This window comes from Typopeltis vanoorti, chromosome 11, assembly GCF_054136105.1.
Source record: "Typopeltis vanoorti isolate ZY-2024b chromosome 11, IOZ_Tvanoo_1.0, whole genome shotgun sequence".
In the NCBI taxonomy this organism is placed as follows: domain Eukaryota; kingdom Metazoa; phylum Arthropoda; class Arachnida; order Uropygi; family Thelyphonidae; genus Typopeltis; species Typopeltis vanoorti.
The window spans coordinates 73,735,832-73,754,748 of record NC_143559.1 but is presented as its reverse complement, the minus strand read 5'-3'; the positions used below and the strand labels follow the sequence as shown (position 1 = coordinate 73,754,748).

General features: G+C 36.2%; 1 protein-coding gene across 1 annotated transcript in view; it reads left to right on the top strand.

Annotated features, from left to right (window-relative positions):
- The window catches only part of Spt6 (transcription elongation factor Spt6), a 651,062-nt gene that overhangs the window by 168,807 nt on the left and 463,338 nt on the right, over positions 1-18,917 (top strand). The window contains exons 9-10 of the mRNA XM_090401053.1: positions 3,244-3,343; positions 18,548-18,634. Coding sequence (XP_090257179.1) covers positions 3,244-3,343; positions 18,548-18,634 — 187 coding nt within the window. The remainder of the gene's footprint in view (positions 1-3,243; positions 3,344-18,547; positions 18,635-18,917) is intronic.

Here is an 18,917-nt window from a genome sequence, read left to right as displayed (position 1 = left end):
TCATTCTTCCACCCGTTATTTAGAGCATGATGATTACATTCAGTTCCATCAATATCAGGTCTTGCTATGCCTTGGATTCACCTTATATGATTCATTGGGATAAAAACTATCTTACTTTATAGAAGCATACAAACATGATACTCTTTCATAAATCAGCCCTTGCACTCAAAAATGATGAATGCATAAAACTCTCATAAATTTGGAAGATATAATCAACCATCTGCCAAAAATGCCTAACCACACTATGCCTGCTTATATAATGTGGATAAGATGTGTATGCTAGTGTGTTGTTCTCCTGATAATGCCAGTTTGACTTTGCACAAATATTGGAAATTAATTTTTTACTTATTTATTTGTGTGTGTGTATAAATTACCATCTGCTTTTGAAAATGCCAACATGTATAATTGCATAATGTTTATTAATTAAAATTAGGAACAAGAAAGAAGAATTTTTGGCCTTGGTTGGCACTTCCAGACCACAGATTATTGGCATTAGTGAAACATGGCTGACAGAAGATGACACAGCTAGTGGGATTGAATGGGGGGGGGGGGGGAGTGTTACTGATGATAGCTGATGAGCTACAGCCAAGAAGAATAGAAGTGGAACTGCAGGATAGAGAAAAGAGCACATTTGAGGCTATTTGGTGTGAGATTGAAACTAGCAGAACTAAACATACAGTTGGGTGCTGCTATAGACCAGGTGATGAAATAGATGGTGGAGATAGTATGCATAAGCAAATAGAACAAATGAGTGGAAGGAGGGTAATTATTATGGGAGATTTCAACTATGGTAACATTGATTGGAAGGAGGAGAGGACACATGGGAGGAAGGAATTGGATTTTATGCGGTTATTAAGGGATAACTATCTGCTACAGCATGTAATGGAAAATACTAGGGGTCAGAGAGTGCTTGACCTGGTAATTGCATCTGAGAATTTTGCTGTAACGAATATGACCACGTTGCCACCAATTGGTGAGAGTGATCATAGGGTCTTGACTTGGGAGGTGGCTAACGGTGTGGAATTTACAATTAAGACAGGGTACATGTGGAATTATCGGGCTGGTAAATATGACAAGCTTAGGAGATTGATTAGGTCAATGCCATGGCATGTGCAACTGCAGGGGCTAGAAGTTGATAGTGCATGGGAGGCGGTCAAGAAATGTTTGCATGAAGCAATCGCTGACTGTATACCTAGAGTCCGAATAATAAATCAAGTAGGGGTTAAATGGATGAATAACACCATTAAGTTTGAGCTGCAAAAAAAGAAACAACTATGGAGGGAATTTAAGGAGAAAGGTGACCGGCAGGCACATGAACAGTATAAAGCGCAGGCCAGAAGGGTAATGAGTGTGGTAAGAAAAGCAAAAATGGATTATGAAAGAACATTAGCCATGCAGGCTAAAGAGAATTCTAAACAGTTTTATCAATATGTTGCAAGTAAAAGAAAAAATGTATATGGCAGAATGATTTTAAAGAATGTCGATGGTAGGGAGGTAACCGAATCAGTTGATATAGTTGAATTACTGAGCGAGCACTTTGCAAGAATATATCTTCCAGGTTGTGACATTGCAGAAATGAATGAACCAATAGATTATATGGGAATTGTGGTGAATGAAGTGGAGGTGAGTAGAGTAGTCTATTGCAAAAGTTCAATGTCAATACATCTGTGGGATTGGATGGTATACCAGCTCGTGTCGTATGTGAAGCGGCTAAAGAATTGTCAGTACCCTTGACCATTTTGTTTAATTTGAGTCACAAGTCTGGGTTAGTCCCGAGGGTGTGGAAAGAGGGGAAAATAGTTCCACCGCATAAAGGAGGTTCCAAGACTGCTGTTGTAAATTATCGACCGATTAGCATATCAGGAATCGTTGTCAAGGTCTTAGAGAAATTAGGCAAGAGAAGAATACAGAATTGGATAGATGAAAATGGGATACTGTATGGGGGGCAACATGGTTTTGTAAAGGGTAGATCATGCCTCAGTAACTTGCTCACGTTTTATAACACAGTGACGACTGAACTGGATAAGGGTAATTGGCTTACAGTGATTCTACTGGACCTTTCCAAGGCCTTTGACAGAATACCACATGGAATGCTAATCAGTAAACTGGAGCAGATGGGGATGGTGAGATGAATAGGAGGGTAGTTGATGGAGAGATACCAGAGAGTGGTTTATTCAGGAGTGGAGTCCAAAAGATGGCTTGTGTCGAGTGGTGTGCCGCAGGGTTCTGTTCTTGGACCACTACTTTTTAATTTGTTTATTAACGATATAGGAAAGGATCTGAGAGGAAGTGTTCACTTGTTTGCTGATGATGCAAAGTTGGGTAGATCAATTGTGAGTGCACAGGATGTCAAAATTTTGCATGATGATGTGGATAGTTTAGGACTGGACTAGGGAAAATGGATGTCAATTTAATGTAGCAAAGTGTAAGGTTATGCATTTTGGAGTGAAAAGATTAGCAGCAGTATATCACGGTGGGACCGTACTCCAGGAGATTGATGAGGCCAGGGATTTGGGAGTGTTGGTGGATAGGGAGTTGAAGTTTAGGGGGCACATTGCAAAAGTGGCCAAAACAGCTCATCGAATCACTCGGTTTCTGAAAAATACTTTAACAAGCAGAGACAAACAGTTATTGTTTGTCTCTGCTTGATAAAGTATTATCAAGCAGAATAGGGTCTTATCAAGACTATATCGAGTCTTGATAAGACCCCATCTAGCTGTGCCCAGATATGGGCGCCAGGGTTTCTTCTTGATGGGGAGGAGGTGGAGAGGATCCAGAGATGAGTGACCAAGATGGGAGTAGGTCTGTGGAATGAACCTTATGAGAACAGGTTGAAGATTTGTAGGTTGTAAAAATTAGTTGATAGGCGGAAAAGGGGTGGTATGATTGAGAAATTCAAATTACTGAAGGGCTTCTATAGGATTAATCAAGAAAATGTTTTTGAGAATAGGACTAGGGGCCATACCTGGAAGCTGGGCAAGAATGTGGTTAGCAGGGTGTGTTAGAGCTAGGTTTATTATTTGGAGAGTGGTGAATGAGTGGAATAAGCTGCCAGAGTCTGTTGCGGGTGCTGTGACCATGAATGAGTTCAAGGCGAGGTATGATAGATACTGTGTGAATGTTGAATAGTTGTTCTTGACAAGATGTTAGGGCCTCCCTCGATGAGTCTGTCGACTGCTTGGAGTTGCGCGAAATAATAATAATAATAATAATAATAATAATAAATTTGCAATTTATTTTTAGTGCTCTTCAAGAGGCCCAGGACATCTTTGGAGTTGATTTTGATTATGATGAGTTTGAACAATACCGAGATGATTTTGAAGAAGAAATGGAAGAAGAAGAGGTAGTCTTATTTTTCTTTTGTGAACTAATCTGATATGTGCATGAATGAAATGAATATGTGAAATATAATTTCTTTGCTGACATAGTTGAATAAGGGGAATAGTTACATTTTTCTCTGAACAGCACTAAGTGATAAAAAAGTTACTGGATTATTATTCTACTATTATTTAACCATAATAGGGTAGGTAAATTTATTTATTTATTTTTTTTTTTGTGATAAGTTTCATGTAAGTGTATATAAATATTTTTCATGATAAACACTATGCAAGCACATTAGATATCATAATGTAATTTAAGAAACATCTTATTCAAAATGAGTGTATAGAAACAGTTTGAGAGTTCAGTTAGAAATAACAGAATTGACTGATAATCAGATGAGAGACTTGTTAGAAAAATTAGGGGTGGGATAAGATCGTATCACTGGAAGGGACGGTAATAAAGATGACATATTAGAAAATAACATGACATTATTGTCCATTTATCAGAATAAGAGATAAAAGATTGGCAAAATTGATATTTGAAACAAAACTGTCAGGAAAAAATAAACTTAAAGATTTAAATGTATATATGGATTTGCATTTAGAAGACAGAAATGTCTCAAAGCATGTCATATGAAACTTAACAAATAGCCTACTGATTTCAAAGAAAACTTTTGATAGAAAAATTAGTATATGTGGAAGTACATGTCAAGAACATGAAGTGTCTGTACAGATGCCATTGTTGAGCTTTATGAATTATTTACATGAAAACACAAGATAAAGGTAATATTTATTTGATTATAAGGCCATATATTTCAATCTGAAACTTTCAGACCGTGCTTAAGGGTCAAAGCTGTATAACTGAGAGGAGACCTCCACATAGCCTTTAGAGGAATGCGGAGAACCGACCAGGGCTTCTGACCTAATGTCCAATCCTCACCTTCTCGTGGTGCACCCTGTTGGGTATCTACTTTGATACTGAACGAACGAGGATGGGCTGGCAATTTGGGATTTAGCCGACCAAATTGTATTCTTATTGGTTAAACCAAAATAAAAAATGATGGTACAACATGACAAAATTTCATGCCGGCTGGGGCGTCGCCCGGTTAAACAAGGCCCCCGTTGTTTTCGCCAGGGAACCAGGGCGAACAGCGAAAAGTCAGCTACTGGAACAAATCTGAAAACAAACCCCAACTCAACATCACCAGAGTTAAAGATCGGTACTCTCAATGTAAGAAGCCTGAATGGCAAAGAAATGGAGCTAGCTGAGGAATTAGATAAGTACCAGATCGACATAATAGGGGTGACTGAAACAAAAAAGACCAAAACTGGTGAGATCTTACTGAGCAATAAATACAAAATGTTATATTCAGGCAATGACAATCAAGGAAAAGAAGGAGTAGCCATAGTATTCAACACAAAATACGAGGCTAATCTTCTTGAATGGCAGTCAGTCTCAAGTAGAGTAATGTGGGCAAATATGAGAATGGGGAACTGGACAATGAGACTTATTTGTGCCTATGGTCCCACAGAAGGTTCTACTAAGGTAGAAGTGGAGGAATTTTTTGAGGCTTTAGAAAAAGCAACTAACACAATGAAAAAGGAAAAGTTGGTCCTTGTTGGGGATCTAAATAGTAGAGTAGGAAATGATTGTGAGACATACAAAAATATTTTGGGAAAATTTGGAGAAAAGAGCAAAGCTAATAATAATGGCAAATATCTGTTGGATTTCTGCTCAGGACATGGACTGGTTATTACTAACACCAGGTTCCAACATAAAAATGTGCACAAATTCACATGGAGAGAAGAGGCTAGGAATAAGAAAAGTCTCATTGACTATGTTATTGTTGATAGTGATGTTTTCTCCCTGGTGCAGGACACCAGAGCGTACAGAGGATTTGAAATTGGAAGTGATCACTATTTAGTCTTGAGCAGGATAAAATTGAATTTCATATTGAAAAGAATAACATGTAAGAAAGTTTTAAAGCGAATAAAAGTTGAGCAGCTCTCAGATGTGAACTGTAGACTAAAATACAGAAATATTATTGAAAAGAAAATGAAAGAGTTTGAGAACAGGAATCAAGCCCTGGAGATTCAGTGGCAAACTCTGAAGGAAACATTGATTGATTCTGCCAGAGAGGCATGTGGTGAGGTTGTGTGCAAGGATAAAAAAATCAGAACTCCCTGGTGGACACAGGAAGTTAAAGAGGCAGTGAAGGAAAAGAAGAAAGCATATCAAAAGTTCCTGGCAAATAAGTCAGCTTTTACTCTTACAGAATACAGAGACAAATGTAAGAAAGCTAAACAGTGTGTAAAGCTAGCTAAACAAAAGTCATGGGAGGACTTTGGCAAGAATATAGAAAATAAATATCAAGAAGGTGGCAAAATATTCTGGAGGTTGTTGAAGAAGCTTAGGAATGGAGGAAAGAGTGCTGTAAAAGGAATTAGAGATGATAAAGGTGAAATGAAAACAGGAGAATAAGATATCCTTGAAGTATGGAGTAATTACTTTGAAAAACTGCTAAATGAAACAAGTAGTGATGACAGCACAGTGATAAAAAACACTGACCAGGCATGCAGTCAGGAATACATATCCATACTTGAAGTAGAAAAAGCCATCAAAGGCTTGAAATGTGGAAAGGCAGCAGGAGTAGATGATATTCGACCAGAAATGCTGAAGTATGGTGGTATAAGAGTCTTACAGTGGCTGCACTGCATAGTTCAGAAAGCCTGGACAGAGGGACGAATTCCCGATGATTGGAGTAGAGCTCTCATAATACCCATATATAAAAAGGGAAATAAAACTGAATGTGAGAATTACAGAGGTATTTCCCTACTGAGTGTTCCTGGCAAGATCTATGCAAGTATACTTGAGAAACGGTTGAGAAGAATTGTGGAAGAAAAGCTTGGTGAAGAACAAGCTGGATTCAGGCCAAATAGAGGCTGTCAGAATCAGATCTTCACTTTACGACAAATAGTCGAGAAAGCATGGGAATATAACAAAGATCTGTATTTAAGTTTTGTCGATTTGGAAAAGGCATATGACAAGGTGCCAAGAGAGAAGCTATTCAATACGCTGCAGTTATATGGTGTCAATGGGGCATTATATCAAGCAATACTTAGTCTTTATTTGAGTTGTGAGTCAGCAGTTAGAATTGAAGGAAGTACAGGAAGATGGTTTAATATTAAATCTGGTGTGAGACAAGGATGTACATTATCCCCTCTGTTATTCATTATCTATATGGATCACATTATGAAGGAATGTGGTATTAAACCTGATATCAAAATTGGAGATGTTAATGTCAGCTCTTTGCTTTATGCGGATGATGTTATACTTCTAAATAAATCGGCTACAAGTCTGCAAGATTCTCTGACTAAATTGAATAGCTGTTGTAATAGATATGGTATGAAGGTCAGCAATAAAAAGACAAAGACAATGAAAATAGGCAGAATCATTGAAAATGTCAACTGTGTTGTGAATGGAGAACCGGTGGAACAAGTAAAACATTTCAGCTACTTAGGCACAATTTTTACTGAAGATGGTAAACTAAATATAGAAATAGACAACAGAATCAGCAAAGCTGGTATTGTGGGAAGTCAATTGAATAAATTCATATGGAATAAGAAAGAAATTAGTCGGAACACTAAATTAGCTGTATACAAGACTGTGTTCAAACCAATTTTAACTTATGGATCTGAGAGCTGGGTCAGAAGAAAAACACTTGACCAAAGACTAGAGACCGCAGATATGAGAGTCCTGAGAAAGATTAGAGGCGTGAACAGATGGCATCAATGGCAATATCATATTAAAAATGAGGATATTAGGAAAGAACTTGACATTGTCAGCATCCAGGAATGCGTTAGCACTAATCTCAGATGGTATGGTCACTTAAATAGAATGGGAGAGGAAAGATTAGCAAAACAAGTGTTCTCTGCCAGGTTGGCAGGAAAACGACCCAGAGGAAGACCAAGATATAGGTGGATTGATACGGTACAAAGTGCCTTAGACGATAGAAATATAAGATCTGATAATGTTGGAGTTTTGACAAGTAACAGACTGATTTGGAGGAAAATTGTAGATAGGAAGTTAGTGATGATGTAATTTTTTCATGTAGTACTGTCATATCCTGTACACCCCTTGAGGGTACATGGCAGGAATTTGATGATGATGATGATGAACTTTCAGACCATCTTCAGTGGGAAAAACAGTTGATACAGGTAGAACGCAAACAATGGATTTATTTGAAATAGAATGAGCTATGTGGTGTTATATTTCCATAATGTTTTAAGGAAAAAGTTAATCATAATTCTTTTAAAATATACACACACACACACACACACACACACACACACACACACACACACACACACACACACGCACGCACGCACGCTCAGGTCACTTTTTATGCAGTTTTGAAGTTATGCGGTGCATATTTCATGCAAAGTCAGGATTTTCCCATTGTACATAATGAACAATGTGTTGCAGCACATTCTGGCGTAACGTGAGTAACGTGTAAGCAGTGAGTGTCTGTGAAGTTTAATTTTATATGTGAGTAGATGTTTGTCTTTTCATTATCTTAAGTCTAAATTTTGCTAATTTTTATTTTAAAGACTTAATTTGGCCCAATGGAGAAAAAAAATACCAAATAAAAGCAATTTCATCAGAAATGAAAATTGCAATTTTCGATCACTTAGGAAAAGGAGAGGGATCTACGGTGATTGGTAAACATTTTGATTTAGGCAAATCTACTACAAGAGCAATTAAGAAGAATGAAATTGCAATAAGAAAATCTATCATTTCTGGTGCCAAACTATCATCGTACTCAAGAGATGCTTTATTAGGAAAAATGGAACGAGTGTTAGTAATTTGGATTGAAGAATTAACTCAAAGGAGAATTCTATATGTGGTTATTTAATTAAATAAAAAGCTCTTCGGTTTTATGAACAGACGAAGCAATTGGAGCCATCTACTTCCGGTTCCCAGGCTGATAAAGAATTTTTGGCTAGTGAAGGATGGATAACTGGGTTTTTAAAAAGGAAATCACTTCATAATGTGAAGATTACAGGCGAGGTTGCCGCAGCAGATGAAGAAGCAGCCAAAAATTTTCAAGAGAAGTTAGCCAAAATTATTGAAGATGATGGATATTGTCCCGATCAAGTGTTTAATGCTGACAAAACAGGATTGTTTTCGAAGAAAATGGCTAGTTGAACTTACATTGCAAAGTCTGAGAAAAACGGCGGATTTAAAGCAAGCAAAGATCGAGTAACATAGTTACTTTGTAGCAATGCATCAGGGGATCGAATGTTGAAACCCCTCCTAGTAAATCAATCTCTAAGACCATGTGCTCTAAAAGGCAAAGATCTAAAACAGCTGCAGTACATTGGATGGCTAATACAAAGTACTGGGCAACAACTGCTGTATTTACTGAATGATTCAATAATTGCTTTGTACCAGAAGTGGAAACATATATGAAGCAAAAAGCTCTTGATTTTAAAGTTTTATTAATTGTTGACAATGCACCAAGTCATCTGCATTTAGAACATCCAAATGTGCAGGTAGTGTTTTTCCACCCAATACAACAAGCATTATTCAGCCATTAGATCAAGGCATAATTGCTACTTTCAAAAAATATTACGTTAAGCACAGTTTTCAATTTATATTGGATAAACTAAAAAATTAATTATTAACAGTAACTGATGTTTGAAAAAAAAAATCTATTTTGCACTGTTTAAATCATTGTTGTATCTGCTATTGCTGAAATAAGACCACACACTTTAAATACCTGCTAGAAAGTGGCTTGGCCTGGATGTGTTGCAAACAGTGCAACCATTCAAACATCTACATTATCAGCTGAAATCGTTACTTTGGCACATGGAATTGGTGGAGAAGGTTTTGATACATTTAGCCAGCATGATGTGGACGAATTGCTTGTGGATAATGCCTTAAGTGACGATGATATTATTGGATATCGAGAAAACGATAGTCAAGCGGAAGAAAAACCTGTGCCACTCACTGCAAATATAATTTGAGGAGGTCTTGAACTGTGCAATAAATTGGAAAGTCATTTTCTTGTTAATGACACAAATTCTGAACAAGCCTTTAAATTCCAACGTAAGCTGAAGAACTGTATTTCTGGATATCGCGAACTGTATAAAAAATTAGTAAAATCATCATTGCAAAGTTTAATCACTGATTACATTGTCCGAAGGAAAAAAATCAGCACAGAAGGAGGGCGGAGCTAATTCTGTTTGTGAAGAATCATTGTTTACCATACAGATCTGATGCACTGACTATCGCATCAGATCTGTAATGAAATAAAGGTAATGAAAGTGATTTTGCACCAGTTCCCAAACATTGCTGAATCTTGTCTAATAGCAATAGACTTAGCAACGATACTAATGACAAAATGTAAAAAAAATTGTTACTTTTCAATAAAATTAAATGAATAAAGCTTTAAAACAAACTTAGGCATTCTTATTTTCCTGAAATTTTATAAACTTTTTTCATGCTATTTTAGGTTTATTTTAATTCATTGCTTCAGTTTTATGGGGTTTTAGAAAATTATGGAACATATCCCTAATTTTGCAAAGTAAGTTAGGTCTTTTTTGTGCGATTTTTTATATGCAATTTTCTGTGGAACTTGTCTACCGCATAAAGAGAGACCCGACTGTGTGTGTGTGTGTGTGCGTGTGTACAGGGTGTCCCAAAATTCACGCAGGAAGTAATTTTGATAGAAAACACAGGTTTTTAATTAAAAATTGTAATTTCTTATTGATTCATAAAGTATACAGTATAGGATTATGCATGATATAGCATAGCGGGTAAATGGCCTCCATGGCTTTGCTGGCACATACGCACTCTTTTGTCAAAATTTTCCATGACTGTTTTGCATAAATGTGACTGAATTTCTGTGATACAGCGCTCAATTTCCTCCTTCAAGGCATGGGTGGCCATGGGCTTGTTGGCATAAACCTTAGACTTCAAAAAACCCTAAAGAAAAAAGTCCAACGGCGTTAAGTCACATGATCTGGGCGGCCAATTCTGATCACCAAAACGGGAAATTACATGACCAGGAAATGACTCATGCAGTAATTGAATTGTTTCTCGGGCTGTATGGCATGTGGCACCGTCTCGTTGAAAACCACATGTCGTCCACATCCATATCTTGCAATTTAGGCACAAAAAACTGGATTATCATGTCACAATAGCGAGCACCATTAACTGTTACTGCCTTACCAGCCGCATTTTTGAAGAAGAATGGACCGATGATGCCTCCAGCCCAAAATCCACACCAAACAGTGACACTTTGTGGATGCATTTGTTTCTCAACAATCACTCGTGGATTTTCTGAACCCCAAATGCGACAATTTTGTCGATTAACGAAGCCATCAAGATGAAAATGAGCCTCATCGCTGAAGATGATTTTGTTCGAAAAATAAGCATCCAGTTGTTGTTGTTCCATTATCCATTCAACGAACTCTCTTCGCTGTGTGTGGTCAGTAGGCTTCAGTTCTTGAGTCAATTGAACTTTGTAAGCATAAAGATGCAAATCTTTCATGAGAATACGCTGTAGAGAGCTTCTCGAAATGCCCAATTCAAGACCACGGTGCCGAATTGATATTTCTGGACTCTCAGCAACACTCTCACGAACTGCTTCGATGTTTTCTGTTGAACGACTTGTTGAAGGACAGCCAGAGTGTATAAGATCACTAATTGATCCAGTTTCCTTGAATTTTTTAATTAATATTTTCACAGGTGATGAAGTTAAATCACTATTCCGACCACATTTTGTACAAAAATTGCGAACTGTAGCTGACAAACCTTCATTATTTTTAAAATATTGCTCAACAATGAAAATGCGTTGTTCTTTCGTGTAGCGCCCCATTTTTAATAACCCTGAACTTTCTGCTGTCACACTGTCTTTTTTTTCTTGTTGGCAACACTTTACCACACAATTGGTGCTAAATATGCGTGTATATATATATATACAGGGTGTTCGGGATAAATTTGACAGTTTCGTAAGGAAAAAGAAAATCTTCTTTGTATCTATTAAATTTAATGAATTGACAAAAAAACATTACAGGCAGAGTTAATTACAATACTATCAACAAGATTTACTCAAAATAACCACCATTAGCATCGATCACAGCTTCAATTCTGCTTCGGAACCTCGAACAAGCTGATGCTACAGTCTCCCTGGGAAGGGCCGCAAAAACTGTTTTAATTTTATCCATTAACTGGGCTTTTGTATTACTGGAAGTGCGATTGGTGTCTTTTTCAACTGCGCCCCATACAAAATAATCCATGGGGTTAAGGTCTGGGGAGTTTGGAGGCCAAACATTTGGACTGGTGAAGTCGTAGAAATTTTCAGACAACCATTTTTGACTTTTCCCAGAGGTGTGGCAAGGGGCCGAATCCTGCTGCCATACATACGGCCTACCATTGCCTACCCTTGTTATCCAGGGCTTGACTACAGTTAGCAACTCCACGAACAAAGCCCGAATTCCAATGCCAGGGTTCTTCAACACCTGTTCCTGCAGATTTGCGAGGAATTCTGCTGTACGAACGCAATCAGATCGTCTGCTAGGGATCTTTCTTCTTGCTACATCCTCGTAGTCACCATTGCAAGTCTCTAGTTCATGCCTGATTGATTTTACTGTATTCAGGGAGCATTGGGCAGCAGTCGTAATATCCTTATTTTGATGGCGGGCACGAATCATCATGATACAAGTTATTCTCTTCCATGATTCAGGTGGGTTCCAGCTATCCATCCTTTCTGACATCTTGTATATGAATGAAGAAGGGTCCAAACTTTTAAATGAAGAGAAGTGTGTGTTAATACATGTAACTTACGGAAAAATATAATTAATTATAAATATGTCAAATTTATCCCGAACACCCTGTATATATATATATATTTTTTTTTTTTTTACAGTTATGATTAACTGTTTCCTTAGTTATAACTTTATTGGAAAGATAACATCATCATAATGTAATATATATAAAATCCGTTTGTTCAGTTAAATTGACTCTAATTCTATAATATGCAACAATGCTTGTGGCAGAAACAAATCTGTGATACTTATCATCTCACTATCCAACAGAAACCATTGTATAATAAACTGACTTTTCAAGAGAAAAAGGTACTACCAAAAAAAAAAAAAAAACACTGCATAGAAAATTCCTGCTGACTTTGTCATTAAACATACAAATTACTAGACTTGAAAAAGAAACCTCAGCATGCATCATTTTGTATCTCAAAAAATTATCAATATCTGTACAAATCCCAAATGAATGTTCAATTATTACTGCACTGTTACACATAAAATCATTAGAAATCATAAGTCTAGAAACTGATATCAATCTACATTCTGTTGGCAATATAGTGATGTTATTTTTGAAATCATTACTTATGTGCCTTTACATTTGGGTGTTATGATTCCAAAAATTACCTGACATCTTCCGACCACATTAATGGAAACTGACCGTAATATACTTCTTGTCATCCTGTCTTTGAATTCTAGTAAATAAAATAAACTATTCATTATTGTTTTGAGAACATATATACTTCATGATTCTTTTTGCCACAAGAGTGCCAACTTTTACTGTGTGAGATCCAGCATCTGCCAAAAAAATATCTAATTTAGAATCCCTGACTCAAAGTTTCCTTGTCCCCATTCAGCAACATTGATCTGCTATATTTACTACTCTTCAAATTCTGAAACCACTCTGACCTCATCACCTTAATATCCATGTAACTTGGCTTTTTGCATTCGAGCTATCCAAATAGTGAATTCTTCCTAGTTGACCTTAGCTCCAACATGTTCTCTTTTTCAAACACTACTGACCAAGTTGGACCATGCGATAGGTTAAATTTAATTAATTTTTTTTTTTTTTAAAGCAGTAAACTAGCACAAATCATGTGTCTAACCAAATCCCTGAATAGCTCTGTCCGCTCTTTCAATATCCTTGATTTTTTTAACCAATTCTTCTTCAGACGAGATCACCTCTTCTCTTGATAACTAGATCATAATCTTGTGCAAGTTTCCTTCTACACAGAACACCCTCTCTGCAGCCACTGCCATCCTCTTGTCCTTTGGCACTGTGATATTACCAATTAGGATGACCTCCAGAACTTCTACTCCTTTCCATGGTCTTATGATTGCTTTCATACTTCTGGTCCAAACTTGTTTTGAGTGAGCCACTGAAATTATCTGCACTTGCATTTCACCATTACCCTCTTTCTGCCCAAAATTCTTATCCACTTTCCAAGTCCTGTTTCAGCAGAAGATGTACTAAAACAGTTGAAGAAAAAAATCTCAGTTTACTGCAGTAAACTGAGAAACAGTAAGCTTTCAACAAGAATCTCAGCTTCATTCTTGGCCTATACTGAAGCACATAGTGAATGCAAAATTGACCATCACCAAATCCATATCTGACTTTTTTCATAAAAGGTCACTTGAATGAGAGAAGAAAATTCATCTCTCATTCAAATGGAAACTATGCTTCTCTGGTTACTTGCAAAGGCCATCAAACACAACTTTTGCTCAACTGTACCCCATTTCTCTCTCTCTCTCTCTCACACACACGGCACCACTGTTATAGCACCTAAAGATAAAACTGATCTTCTAACAGCATTGTTTTTCTTCAACTCCTGCATAAACGACCAAAGTAAATTGCCTCATACAATACCAGTAACTGACCACAATATGCCTCCTCCTGTGGTTTTTTGGTAAAACATCAGAAAAATGCTAAACAAATTGGATACTAAAGTCTTCTGGTCTCAGTGGTTCACTGTTCATCAGAGGCGATGTTTTGCCTTCTCTCTCTCTCTTCTAAATTTGTTAAAAATCACATATTAAGTGTGCAGTGACTAGCCACCACTCATATTGATAGTTTCACATCATTGAAGAAATTTTTTCCCCTTTATTTCCTTTGTTTTTGTTCTTCTAAAAGTATCCCTTTGTAATTTTGAAAACATACGATGCACATTTTCAAACAAGTTTCTTGTCAACTGAAACTACAAGGACAATAATTAAACTATATTGTGAGGTTTTTGTCATAGATTTATTATAATAAACAAGCTTCTATATTTTTTGTACTACAGCTTCTTTCCTCAGTTTACTTAGAAAGATAAACATACTTGAGAACATAATAAAAAATTCAAACACTCTACATGTATGAGTTAAAAAATGCAAATACAGTTTCTATTTAAGTTTCTTGGCAGCTGAAACACTTAAACTCTTGCCAGCCATACACGGTACTAGTGTACTATTGGTTAAATTACTATATTTGGAATTATTTAAAATAAAGTAAACTAAAATAAATGAAAAGAAATCAGTATTTCTTAATTTTTGTATTGTATTTTGCATTATAAATTTTGCTTATGGGGTGCTTAAGAGTCAAAGCTCTATGACTGAGTGCTTTGACCTATACATAGCCTTTAAAGGAATGTGGATAACCAACAAAGGGCTTCAGATTTAATGTCCAATCCTCACCTTCTTGTGGTGCACCATGTTAGGCATCTACCTGGATACTAAACGAATGAGAATAGGCTGGCAATTTGGGATTTAGTCGACCAAATTATATTCTTATTGGCTTAAACCACATATAAAATGATGGTACAACATGACAGAATTTCAGCTTTGACATTGCCAGGTGAGTTGTCACCTGGTTAAACAAGGGTCCCCATTGTTTTCACCAGGGCAAACAGCGAAAAGTCGGCATCTGGAACAAATCCTAAAACACACACACTCCAACTCACCATCACCAGAGTTCAAGATCAGTACTGTCAACATAAGAAGCCTGAATGGCAAAGAAATGGAGCTAGCTGAGGAATTGGATAACTACCAGATCGACAAAATAGCACTGACAAACAAAAAAAGGAGACAAAAACTGGTGAGATCTTCCTAATCGATAAATGCAAAATGTTATATTCAGTCAATGACAATCAAGGAAAAGAAGGAGTAGCTATAGTATTCAACACTAAATGCGAGGGTAATCTTCTTGAATGGCAGGCAGGCCCAAGTAGAGTGATGTGGGCAAATATCAGAATGAGGAACTGGACAATGAGAATTATTTGTGCCTATGATCCCACAGAAGGTTCTACTAAGGTAGAAGTGGAGGAATTTTTTGAGGCTTTACAGAAAGTGTCTGAAATAATGAGAAAGGAAAAGTTGGTCATTGTTAGGGATCTAAATAGCAGAGTAGGAAATGATTGTCAGACATACGAAAGTAATTTAGGAAAATTTGGAGAAAAGAGCAAAGCTAATAATAATGGCAAATACCTGTTGGATTTCTGCTCAGGACATGGACTGGTTATTACTAACACAATATTCTAACATAAAAATGTGCACAAATTCACATGGAGAGAAGAGGCAAGGAATAAGAAAGTCTCATTAACTATGTTATTGTCGATAGTGATGTTTTCTCACTAATGCAGGGCACTAAAATGTACAAAGGATTTGAAATTGTAAGTGATCACCATTTAGTCTTGAGCAGGATAAAATTGAATTTCATATTGAAAAGAAGAAAATGTAAGAAAGTTTAACCACTCTTATATGTGAACTGTAGACTAAAATACACAAAGATTATTGAAGAAAAAATGAAAGAGTTTGAGAACAGAACCGAACCTTGTAGTTCAGTGGCAAGTCCTGAAGAAAGCACTGATTGATTCAGCCAGAGAGCATGTGGTGAGGTTGTCTGCAAGGATAGAAAAATCAGAACTCCATGATGGACACAGGAAGTTAAAGAGAAGTGAAAGAAAAGAAGAAAGCATATGAAATGTTCGTGGCAAATAAGTCAGCTTGTGCTCTTAGAGAATACAGAGGCAAATGTAAGAAAGCTAAACACTGTGTAAAATTAGCTAAACAAAAGTCATGTGAAGACTTTGGTTAGAACACAGACATTCAAGATATTCTGGAGGTTGTTGAAGAAGCTCAGAAATGGAGGAAAGAGTGCTGTAAAATGAATTGGAGATGACTACTTCAAAAAATTGCTAAATGGAACAATCTGTGACAGCACAGTGGTAAAAAACACTGATTAGGCATGCAATCAGTAATACTTATGCATACTTAAAGTAGAAAAAAAACACCAAAAGCCTGAAATGTGGAAAGGCAGCTGGAGTAGGTGATATTTGACCAGAAATGCTTAAATAGAGAGGTATAAAAGTCTTACAGTGGCTGCACGCCATAGTTCAGAAGACCTGGACAGAGGGACCAATTTTGGATGATTGGAGTAGAGCTCTCTTAGTATCCATATATAAAAAGGGAAATAAAGCTGAATGTGAGCATTACAGGGGTATTTTTCAACTAAGTGTTCCTGGTAAGAACTACTCAAGTATACTTAAGAAATGGTTGAGAAGGATTGTTGAAGAAAAGGTTGGTGAAGAGCAAATTGGATTCAGGCCAGTTATATGGTGTCAATGGAGCATTATATCAAGCAGTACTTAGTCTTTATGTGAGTTGTAAGTCAGCAGTTAGAATTGAAGAAAGTACTGGAAAATGGTTTAATGTTAAATCTGGTGTCAGAAAGGAATGTATATTATCCCCTCTGTTATTCATAATGTGGATCACATTATGAAGGAAAGTAGTATTAAACCCGATATGAAAATTTGAGATTTAATCTCAGCTCTTTTGCTTTATGCGGACGATGTTATACTTTAAATAAGTCCACTAGATGTCTGCAAGATTCCCTTGACTAAATTGAATAACTGTTGTAATAGATATATTATGAAGGTCAGCAATAACAAAACAAAGACTATGAAAATAGGCAGAAGCAGTGGAATATCAACTGCATTGTGAATGGAGAACCTGTAGAACAAGTAAACATTTCAGCTACTTAAGCATGCTTTTTAGTGAAGATGGTAAATTAAATATGGAAATAGACAACAGAATCAACAAAGCTGGTATGGTAGGAATTATTATTATTATTATTTTGTGACACCTCCAGGGAGTCCAAAGACTCATCGAGAGAGAGTGTGCCAACAGCATCGAACAATTGATCTCCTTCCAACTACTAACCGCAATCAAACTTGCTTAACCTTTTACTAGCCATTAGTAGCAGAGGCCCTACCAATTGACCAATCTTTGCTGGCAGTCAATTGAATAAATTTATTATATGGAATAAGAGAGAAATTAATCAAAACACTAAATTAGCTGTATACAAGACAATGTTCAAAACAATTTTAACTTATGGATGTGAGAGCTGAGTCGGGAGTAAAACACTTGACCAAAGACTAGAGACCACAGATAGGAGTCCTGAGAAATATGATATTGCCATTGATGGCATCAATGGCAATATCATATTAAAAACGAGGAAATTAGGAAAGAACTTGACATTGTTAGCATCCAGCAATGTGTTAGCAGAGCTAATCTCAGGTGGTATTGTCACTTAAGCAGAATGGGAGAGGGAAAATTAGCAAAACAAATGTTCTCTGTCAGGTTGGCAGGAAAACGACCCAGAGGAAGACCGAGATATAGGTGGATTGATACGGTACAAATTGCCTTAGACGATAGAAATATAAGATCTGATAATGTTGGAGTCTTGACAGGTAACAGACTGATTTAGAGTAAAATTGTAGATAGGAAGTTAGTAATGATGTGAATTTTTCATGTAGTACTGTCTTATCCTGTTCACCCTTGAGAGTACATGGTAGGAATTTGATGATGATGATGAACTGTGCTCATATATTAACATTTTTTAAAATTTGATTAGTAATTTTTAAAATAACTTTCACAATGTAAAAAAATTATATAGAATTTATTCAAAAACTCCAATATATTTTTTCCAACATTACGTTAATATCATCAGGGAGAGAGGCCGTTATCAGATTTAAAAGATGAATCAAAATAATGAGTTAAATTATGCGTATATTAGCTAATGTCTCGGTCACAGCTGAAGTATATGATATTACACTATTATAGTTCAAAGTACAATTGTAAGTTTCATAGATAAAAATTATTTAAAATAATTATTAATAATAAAAAAGAAACTTATCAATTAACTGGATCACTTCCCAAAACTTGGATATTGGGATACAATCTGATTAGTTCAGGTTCAGACAATTTCTTAGCATATCATATGTTTCAAGGAAAAGACAATCGGATTTGAACTTACATGTGTAAGCCGTGAAAGTTATTTTATTATATCTCGTACACATGTTCCATTGAAACTGTTGATTTGTAATTTCTAAATGTATAAATTATAGCTGTTTTAATTTGTGCAGTATGAAGAGGAAGATGAAGAAGGCGAAGCACGGCCAAGACCAAAAAAGAGCACACGCAAAAGGCCAACAAAAAAAAGTATTTTTGATGTAAGTAATTAATATTTTTGTGATTCTTTTCTCAAGAAAGTAATGAAACAAGTGTAATAAGTGGTTATTTTACACTTTTAACTTTTCTATTTCTGTGTTTCTTTCTTTATTATGAAGAAATATAAAGTAAGTTTAATCTTGTCTTGTTGGCAGAGACCAAATTTTTAAAATAAGACTTGAGTTATGATTTTTGTGTGCTGTTTCTTAATCAGCAGCTTGTGACTGAAAATATCCCCTACTTCTGTTTAATATTATGTATTCTTTATGGGTGTGTGGGGAGGAA